Consider the following 10749-nt stretch of genomic DNA (forward strand, 5'->3'; position numbering starts at 1 on the left):
GTTGGAAAGGACCTTAAGATCATCTAATTCCAGCCCTCCTGCCATGGGCATAATGACTGTCCTACACTTCCCACTTCAAGCAGACAGGATCCTAGTATAGGCTCAATTTTCCTCACATCCCTCTCCCTTTCTCAGCCTTGCAGGAATGCCTCAAAAGGTGGTGACTTCCCTCTGGAAAACGTTGTGGGTTTCTGCTCTCTTGCCTTCCTTCACAAAGCAAACATAACAGTTTCACTGCTTTCCTGGCAGCACTGTCCACAAAACCTGCTATTTCTATCATATCACAAATCTTTTCACAATTTCTGTTCTTGGGATGATTACATTTAAAAATCAATAGCAGGTCTAATGGTGGTGCTAGCACTTTCATTCAAATTAACTGAATTCTAAGTACAAAAATGCTACTCCTGGCACACAGATCAGTATTGTAATTGCCCATTTGATTAGCAGTTGAGGACCAGTACTGTTGTACAGTGTAATGTGTCTTGCTTACCGAGCTCAAACTAAAGCATAGTGGCTTTACAGTGGTTAAAAAAAACCAGCTTGTGCTGTACAAAGCACCTCATATTTAAGAGACAGCACACATTAGAGTGCTCAAAAGCCCCTTCAGTAGGGGCTGGAGGTCTTACAGCCATGAGAATGAACAAATATGGTACTAACATGAGAGGCAGGAATTCAAATGTGCCCTTCAAAGTAGTTAAGACTAGCTTTAAAAAGTAAAACTAGAGCCTACCTACAGCAGCAGAAAGCAGCTGGAAGGGAGCCAATAGGGATGACCATCTCAGTGGCAGGTCTTGCATTTAAAACTTTCTGGATAGAGGGGTGGAAAGAACTACAGAAGTCCTATCTGCCCTAAAGTACAGGTGTTTTAATTGGATGGGGCCTTGAGCAACCTGGTCAAGTGGAAGGTGTCCCTGCCTTGTGGTAGAGCTGTATTTTAATTGGTTTCATAGCGGTCCATCAGATGGATTTGATTCTCAAAGCAGTGCAGGTGTGTTACAGGATGTTCAATAATTAGAGAAACTGGCACAGCAACTCTTCTTATCTATTGAACTTACTCAAATTAAATGCCATTCAAATTAATTTCAAATTATTGTAACAGACAATAAACTGGATTTCCTAGACTTGGGTAAAGCTGCAGCATGTTAATCAATTCAACATGAAGCAGTATCCAGGATCACCACAACACAAATAACTTCAATCCCTCCAAACCTGACATTCCCAGTAAACAGGGCAAATTAATTCAATGAGCAGATCTTTTCTGGTAGTGGAACAAATATCTCCTAACAGTAGGGAAAGTTAAGTACAAGATGAAAAAAGCAGTTTCCATTCACACTGCTGTAGTCCAGAAGAATTCCTTTTACCACAAGAGCAAATGAGTTTCTAAAAAAGTAGGTCTAAAAAAGATTCAGGACAGAGATTAACTTGGTTTAACTATACTCATTATTTGGTTTAGGAAAATTAGTCCATACAAGGTGCTCTTTCAACATTTGCTTCTGAAAGACAATTAAAACTAAACTGTTACAGACTTTGGCCCAGTGTCACATGTAGGAGGCTGCCAGCACAAACTCTATTCAGCTGAGCTAACAGTAAATACAAGTAGCTACACCTATGAAGCCACAAAGAATAAATGGATTCAAGAACAACTGTTCTTTGTTTTATTGACTGGTTGAAGCAGGACTATAAGCCAGGTGTATTTCACTCAAGTGTTGGTCCACTCTTACCAAAAAGAATTTTTTTTTATAATAACATCAACACAAATGGAAGGAATATGAAGAGTCATAATAGGAACTTACAACTGTACATGACATGAGACCATTATCAGACTGTTGCTACTTCAATATTTATAGACTCTCCACTGTATAGTCCAGCCACACTAGTGTTATTTACTTCCAAATTATTCAAGTTCTAGGTAAAGGATCCTTCTGACTACAGCTCACATCTGAGCCATCAACATGAAATCAAAATGCCATTTGTGCCACTAGGAGTGTAGTCTTGTAGAAATATTTCTGTATTTAGTATATTACTAAAGAATAATTACTATCCTCTCTGAAGTTACATATCGCCATTATAAATATTTACATCAAACATTTACAACTGGTTCATAATATACAACACAACAATTCCGCTATAATTTCTAATCTTCCAGTGTAAAAGTTTCAAACAACATGTTGCTATCATAATTTCATCTGGTTTGCACACAGTCACAGGCAGTACATGGTATTTCAAAAACTCATGTTACATGATAAAAAAATGGAATGATGTTACTTTAATAACAATTACCTTGGGGATTGTTTATTGTTGGTTTGTTGGGGTTTTTTAACAAGCAGTTTTCAATTTCTAAGCCCCATCTGGTGCTACTACTAACATTTAAAATAAGCTTAAGAGGAAAAAAAAGTACTTAGAAATAAATACACCTTTAAAAAACTCCACAATTAACCATGTCAGAATATTTGTTTTCCAGACAGTTTAAAGGAGACCTTACTCTTCATTTCCTTGCACTGAAATAAGAGTGCAGTTCAATCCATTCTTATCTTCTGATTTGTCATCCTATAAATAATGCTGTCGTAGCCAGGATCCATGTTCCAGAGGTTGTAGGAGATAACTATCACAGCTAAAGCAAGACCTATCATCATCCACAAAATAATGTTGAAGATTACAGAGTAGTTGTAGTTATATGGGTAGGCAAGGTTATATGGATTGTCTGGTTCGCTCTGAAATAAAGAGAGGATGTATTACTTTAAAGTTAGCTTGCATACAAAACACATTCTGATTACACCAAAAACCTGAGCAATCCGAATATGTGAAATGCGGTTTTGTCTACGCAATCCTGATGTTAAGGCACAAAAATGCAAAAGTGATTACGGTGACTGACATCAATGGAATCCAAAACAGGCTGACAGAAGCCTCATGAAATTTTGTTAGGACAAAGTCCTGCACCTGGGACAGGATAACCCCACAGGCTGGTGGGGACTGACCACTGGCAGCAGTTCTGCAGAGAGGGACCTGGAGGTCCTGGTGGACAAGGTGCACAGGAATCAGCAGTGTGTCCCTGCGATGATGCCAGGCAACTGCACCCTGGACTGCATCTGGAATGTAGGCAGCAAGCCAAGGCAAACAATTTTCTCCCTACCTGGGAGACAGGTCTTACATGCACTACTGCACTGGGGAGAAAGGAGCAGACATGTAAATTCTAACAAGACATAACGGAAAATATTTTGACAGTGACAATGGGTAAAGCTTTGGAACAAGCTGTCCAGAGAGGCTCTGGGATTGCTAGCCATGGACTTTTCAAAAACTTGGCTGGACAAGGACCTGAGCAGCCCAATCTAACTCCTAAATTAATCCTGCTTTGAACAGTTGGTTGGACTAGATGATCTCCAGAGGCCCTTCTTCAACCAAAATTAGTATCTGATTAAGTGAAGATCAAAACAGGGAAGCTGACCTCTTCACACCCATGCCTAAATCGGTTAGTAGTCTAGTCCTTACAAAAAAAAGTTATGCTCAAGTGAAGCAGTGATGCAGTTTGGATCACTTCTAATAAATGAGATACAGAAAAACGTGCATCTACTACCTGTGAAGATTGGAGAATTGAGCGAGTCTTCCTTATGTTGGGAGAATTAAACGCCTTTACAGCTACCACTTCTACTACTGCATTCCCACTATACAGATTAAACATCTCGTCTGCAAACTGGAAAAGCAAGAATGATTTAATTTGAAACCTGCACTGTAGTCAGGAATTAAGCAGAGTTTTGTTAGCAAGATGTCTTATGGTTTAGTACATCAGCTTCAGGAATAATGCTGGAAAGTTATAAAAATTTACACTATTTCAGAATTGCACTCAGGAAGTGCTGACTCACCTGGTTTACAGCATCTCTTTAAACTGCCTCAAACACTGTCCAGGAAACTGGAGCTTATGACTGCTTTCTGGGCTGAACTCATTCTTTCATCCCTTTCACAAAAGGCCCAACAGCACATAGCTTCCCCATTGTATGTCTATCATCAGTTTCAACAAAATATTTCAGTTCTCAACCTTCCACTGGGAAACTATAAACCTGAATAATTTAATCTGGTCTGAAGACTAATACATCTAGTATTTAAATACATCTGCTTAACTGCAAAGAGGACAAAGAGTAATGTTTAGAGAAAAGAGTTATTTGACTTATTGGCCAAACTTATTTGGCATTATTCACACTTTCATGCTTTTCCATCATGCTTTTGAAAATCCCAAGACTGACTGGTCATAATAAAGATTTTATCTAACAATTACCTGACAAAAAATTACTTTGAGCACATTGACAGATGAGAGCAGTTATTTTAGAGGCTTGGAAATACAGATTTGTACAGCTTTGTGGGCAAGGGGAAACTAACCACTGTACCCTGAGATAAAGAGATTTCCACGTTTCTGAGAGCAGGTTTTTGCAAGACCTACTGCTGGTTTTAAATGCATGATATTTATTTAGGAAAAACAAACATACCAACTCATGTTTCAATATAACCCTACTCATTTACACAAAACATCTAACACATTGTAAAATCATGTCAACGCTTTCCAGAGCGACAAGTTGCAACATTCAGTTTTGTAACTGAACAACAGCATTTTTGAAAACCGAACAAAAACAAGCATCAGGCAAGCCATCACTAATGAAGTAACATTTCAAAGCAGAAACAGTCAATAAACTAACTCCCTTGTAGTTTACACAAAAAAATATCTCCTTAGTATTCCTGTGAGTTTTGCTCATTAGCTAGAAAGCATACCTTTTGCAAAGAGTCTACCAGAATTTGAGAAGCATCCTTAAACTGCTGAGAGTCTTCCCCGTATCGTTTTCCAACCTCTTCCAAACCAGACAGTTCCAGAGAATACAGGTCTGGAGAGTGATCTTTGGCTAAGTGCTTGTGACGAGACAGCTTTGGCACACCATTGAGGGCAGAAAGAAATCAAATCATACAAAGGTTACTTTAAAAATGTATTTCACAAAAATCAGTTTACTACTGGGACTAATCCAGCCTCACTTTCCAGTCACATTCCATATTGATAAGGAAGTGGAATTTTTTGCCAACTTAACTAGAAGTCCACAATTTTTCTATTCTACAGAAGCAAGAAGATGATCGTCATGCAGCATCTATTCCTAGCATGCTGTTATATACATGTAATAGCGAGCTCTACTAAAAGGAAACATTATACTTATTTACATCAGAATCCTTGTTCCATAATTGTTGTAAAAATAAAATTTGGAGAAAAAAATACAAATACATAACTCTATTACTTAGATACTACTAATCCCTCTGCTGAAGCTGGCCCTTGCAAAACTGACTAGGTTGCAACTTCTACCTTGCTGTAACCCATGTACAGAAGTATTTTACTTCAGTATTATCCCATTGTCGTAAACCGCAACCAATATAGTCCAAATTATCTCAAAGGACAGGAGTGATGTTCTTGCACTTCTACAGGTGTGAAGCTGCAGCACTGACATTTGCCTGCACAAGAGAACAGTCTCTGAAAGCAAGGCATTTAATCTGCTCATATCTTCCCATCTACTTTAACTACATGATTTCTAATTTGCAAGACACCACATTGTCCTACCTCATCTTCTCAAGAGCTCTATTTCTCTCCATCAGACCTTCAGCTAAAGGGAACTTCAAGCTCTTAATGCTTCTTTCATTTTAACTAGCTGAGGACTGCAGCATAAAGAAAAGCAAAAACCAACCCCCACAACCAACCTCAAAACAAACCCTAAACCACAGCAACAAGACAGTAGCTTCTTAGTAAAAAGACTGTAAGAATTACAAAGTTTGCCTGCCCATGGGAACACTTCTATCACCATCACTATTCATGCTGAAAAAGTTACCCCAGTCTTTTCAGATAAAATGTTATGGTGATCTTCTGAAGTAAAATTGTGGCTAGGGCAAAGAACATGTTCTTAACTACCACTATACTTATCAACTAAGAAAAGAAGGAAAGCCCTAGCACATTCTTCATTAATTACTTCCTATGTCTTCAGGTATGGAGAAATACCAGCTCAGAATTCCCACTGTTCTCACTGAACACAATACAAAAGAAATTACAAATGATTAAGGGTCTCATTTTCTTCCACAAGTGAAAGGGCTGATGAAAACAGCTTCAGAATGCATTATTTAAACTGATGCAGCCAACTGATGACAAACTGGAATATATGTATCACTGGTTGCCAAGTATCCTGGCTACAGCTTCTATACCTTTAAAGGAGATCTCTGAAGTTTTTGACAAAAGACAGGGAAAGTGTTTCAAAAAACCTTACCAGGCTTGCAATATCATGTAGGACTTGTACTTCTGACAGAAAAAGCAAGTCAACCTGGGGAAAGAGGCAGAAAGAAAGAGACAGGTATTTCCTTTGGTGAGACCAAAGTTTGGGAAGTCTCATTTTGTTGAAAGGCTCTGTATTTTACAACAGGTTAAGTCAGTTGTAGCATCAAAATACGCTAGAAGGAAATTACTCTTTCAATAAACTTACTTACAAAAACAAAACCCCAAAACCTCAAAGCTTAGTTCCTTAGAGTTCTTAGTTCCAACTGATTAAAAAAATTTTTACCTCATTGTTTCTGCTGAGGGAGTTGAGAGGAAGGGAGCCGAGAATGGAGTTGTCCTGGAATAAGCGGTTTCGCAGTTGGCGTAGCGTGACAGAGAGATCTTCAAATACGGAGTTTGCCTTACCCACCATGTACACCCTCTGCAGGAACAGCACCAAAGTAGTTTTCAGTTTTTCCAGTCACTCATTAATAACCAACCACACTTGCAATCCCTCTCCAATGCAAAATAGTTCATAAAATCAATTGGTTTTGCTCCAGCCACACAAGTGGAAAGCAGTTTATTATTTACAACATCTGGAATCAGAAGTGAAGCAATACTCACTTCCTCACTGGGGGCCAGCTGCAAGACCACAGGAGTTTCCTCAGAGAACAAAGTATGAATGGCATTTGCAACACTGTCAAGACTGAAAGGAACGGCCTGGAAGACAGTATCTAGTTAGATTTCTGATAAAACAGGGCCTAATGATACAAAAGGAGATAATTTGCTTAAGTACAGAGGTCTGGAAAAATAAGAAAACCTCTTTTTGAGCAAATGCGGATACTCACATTCTCAATTGGGTAAGAAACCCCTTTCACAGGCAGAGCCAGCTTGTCCACTCCCTTCACAGTTACCAGCACAGTAGCTCGTGGTCTGTGAAACAGATCACCCACTGCAAGGCCAGGCCAGGAAAGGTCCTATTAGAATATAGTAAAAAAACGCTTGTATTTCTAAGGGAGAAAGAAAGGACCCCTCCCCAACAATTACAGCAAAATAACTATCTTGTTAATATCTCTGTTCAGGACAGTCTGTTGGAAATTTCATGGGGGAGCAAGTTAATACTAGAACTCCCCTAAAAAAATGCTGTCTCAAGTGGAGAAACTGCTGGTTTAAAAGGTGCCAATAACTTAATAACAAAGTTTACACTGAGAAAGCATTACACATACTGGATAGATTAGGAGTTACTTCCCATAATTAAATTCAATATATCATAGTCTGTATTTAATAAATGAAAGCTCAATTAAAAAAACAACCACACATCCCCCACCTTTTCCAAAACACCATAGAAAACAATTTAGGCACATTAAAACACTAACATCTTCATATTTTCAGTACTAGAAAGAAATGAGAGACACACACACACACACACACAAAGGGAAGGGAGCATTAATCATAACAGCAACATACTAATCTAAACCATACAAATTTGCATGGAAAACATAGAAAAAAAGATTCCTTAGTAGCTTCCTGCAGTTATGTATTGGTAAGAGCACAGTGAAGGCTAGCTGGCTGGTTTATTCAGGCACAAAATACAAATTTATCCATTTAGACTGATTTCGGATTTCTTCATCTGTGTAAAGACATACCTGCTTCTTTAAGTTTTATGAAACTGTTTTATTTGGATTTATTTGGATTTCAGAACTACATGGCATTGACACATCACGATCTGTACCACCTCAAAGAAACAAAAGAAAAATCTTTCAAAGAACCATCAGGGACAAAAAAGAGGTTCCATTTTATCTGGCTTTAGCAAGAAAACCATTTTAGGACTGTTGTTCAGAATCCCCAGTGTAATGCAGCAAGAATTCTCAATTATATATAGTGCACCTACTGCACTGCCAATTTATGTTCCCAGACTACAGTCTTGATGTAAAGCTGAGTGTTTGGGCCCTCTGGTATCCTCCATACCAAGGTACGCTGCCTAGACAGTGATCAATGCCTTAGTGACAATGCTGGTAACTTTCAGTTTCAGAGCTTCACTGAACAGAGAAATTAAAACACTTCCTTTCCTGCCTGCTTCTAGGATTTGAAATAATACTAGTAGAGAACTACTTCTAAAGGATGCTATGGGCTATGGACCCATCACAGCAAAAGCACAGAGTGAGTACTGAAACGCTTTTTTCCATAAACATATCATACCTCTGGATGACCAGTATGCCAAAAGTCAGGTGTTCAAAATGGACCAAACCTCAATGTTTTCCTGGGTGTCTTTACATGTAATGCATACAATACCATCTGATGTATTGTTTTTTTAATTTATAAAATAATCAAAATAGACTTCTTGGGAATACTACTCATGAGAGTGTGTTACTAGCTTAATGACAAAAAAGCATAATTAACTGACAACAAGATATTTTCAGACAAATTCCAAGACACAGACCTGCATTCAAACCAGACTTAAAGGACCTTTAGCCAGCTGTAGTATAGAAAAAATGGGAACCAGCCTCCACCACCCCGCAGCAGTGTGAGCACACCCCAGCTTGTAGCTTTGAGGATCTAGAGACACCTGGGTATCACACTTTAAGATTCTGCTTCAACAGCTGATCATCTCTGCTGAAGCCCAGCAAGAAATTCAGTAGGCAAGAAAGAATCAATCCAAGGGCTCCTACTCATGTGCCCCACTTTAAATATCACTACAACTATATTAAAAAACCTGATCTGGGAAAATACTACCCCCAAGGTGAGTTTTCAAGTCTCTGGGTTCCTTCCTAAATATCCAGTCTACTTGGTTCTTATTATCTATGCTCAGCACACAAGCTTGCTGAACTGACAAAATGCCTGCCCAGCCAAGCCATTTCTTATCATCTTCAGTGTACCCAGGCGCACAGCCCTATGGATAGCTTGTAGGCAAGAAGTGACTAGTTTCAACAGATTCCCAGTACGCGATCATGGGTGGGGGGGATACAGCATAGGGGTGGCTCTCAGAGGAAATTAAAAACAGCACAGCAAAGACTCACAGGCATGCTTCCTTCTATAGCTGATGATTCAAATTAGCTGGCTAGCACAGCCTTTTGCTGCTCATATGACTTGGAAACCACACTCTGACAAGTCACACATTCCTCAAGAGAAACACAATGATATTTTATATATTCCAGCACATGACAGAAGATCTGCATTTTAAGTGAGCAGGTCTGTTGTTTTAGAGGCATTTCAAAAATCAAGAACTGAAACATACCTCTTCAACAGAAAAGCCCATGGACAACGCAGCTACATCTGGGATCCGTTCGCCAGGAATGGGCCAACTTCCATCTCGAAAAACAACCGACTGAGGTGATCGTAAGACACTAAATTCATCTCCACTTACACCTGAAAAACAAACATAAAAAGCCATCAGAGTTCTTGAAATCTTATACAACACAGAAAAAAACCAGATTTCATTCTTTCTTCTTCCCTCTCACACCTACCAGTTTACGTAATGCAAGTAATGCGAACCAATCATTTTAATGCTCTAGCATACAAAATAAGATTTCTATACAGCAATGGCTAAGGACATACAAATCCACATTAACAAAAGCAGGACAATTACTCAAGCAAAAGCACAGTACACTTCTGCATACTTACTAGAAGCTTGCAAGCAGTGTTACAGTTCACATCTGGTAGAACTAACCCTTAGCAGAGCCAGGTAGACTCCAACATCCTGTTAGCTCACAAGCAGCATCAATACAGCTCTGTTTGCTTCCAGGACTGCTTGGTTTACCACCTCTTTTCGTGCAAAAAGTCTGAGCCACTGAACCCAGAGCCAGGAGGATCAAGCATTTTGTCAGTGCTGGCTTGAACAGAGCACTGCCAGGAACAATCTGGCATCTGCAGCACAGCTCCAGTGTCTCTGCTCTGCCTTCTCAACCACATGACGTTGTGAGACATTCTTCTTCCTTGGATGCAGTACTAGACCTAAGCTAATTGTGTGAAGCCACAGTCTGCAACACTTCTCTTGCTGGGTTTTCACTTTCAGAAAATCGAGAAAACAATAAATATTTGCAGACTGTTGTAGTTCTAATTATACAATCAGTCTGACTGCATACTTCAAAAAAGATATATATATATATAACAGTATACAGGAAATAAAGGTATTTACTCATACGATCACTGAAAACCAGTTACCAATACAAGCAGCTACATATCATAGTTTTCCAGGGCATCTGCAAATCTAAAGGCTGTTTATAAAAATAATGCAATAGTAAACTGATGTGTTGTGCAGTTATAACCTTCCCTAAACAATAATTTAACGAATGTGACCTTGAAGATGCTGTTTTAAAGCCTGGCTCATGATCATGCATACAAATGTTGACAGTAAATCTGAGCTATGTTATGATAAACATACTAAAGGAACAAAGTACTGCAAGGCAGATCAGGGAAGGGTGGCAAAAGGAAACAGAAACAGGCCAAACCACTAGATGTATATGGAGCAGATTTAAGCATTCTGTGGT

The 10749-nt window shown here is 39.0% G+C and overlaps 1 protein-coding gene across 1 annotated transcript; it reads right to left on the bottom strand.

Moving 5' to 3' along the window:
- Positions 1 to 2309: 2309 nt before the first annotated feature.
- Positions 2310 to 9668, bottom strand: ATP6AP2 (ATPase H+ transporting accessory protein 2). Its single transcript, XM_057411826.1, has 8 exons — positions 9498 to 9668; positions 7111 to 7239; positions 6887 to 6982; positions 6567 to 6704; positions 6276 to 6329; positions 4756 to 4905; positions 3572 to 3688; positions 2310 to 2711 (listed from the first exon to the last, which is right to left on the bottom strand). Exons 1-8 carry the CDS (start codon positions 9651 to 9653, stop codon positions 2517 to 2519), a joined length of 1035 nt encoding a protein of 344 aa, XP_057267809.1. The 5' UTR covers positions 9654 to 9668; the 3' UTR covers positions 2310 to 2516.
- Positions 9669 to 10749: the final 1081 nt, after the last annotated feature.

This window comes from Pezoporus wallicus, unplaced genomic scaffold, assembly GCF_028554395.1.
Source record: "Pezoporus wallicus isolate ANWC-B61680 ecotype Strahan unplaced genomic scaffold, APGP_CSIRO_Pwel_v1 contig_1438, whole genome shotgun sequence".
Classification (NCBI taxonomy): Eukaryota; Metazoa; Chordata; class Aves; order Psittaciformes; family Psittacidae; genus Pezoporus; species Pezoporus wallicus.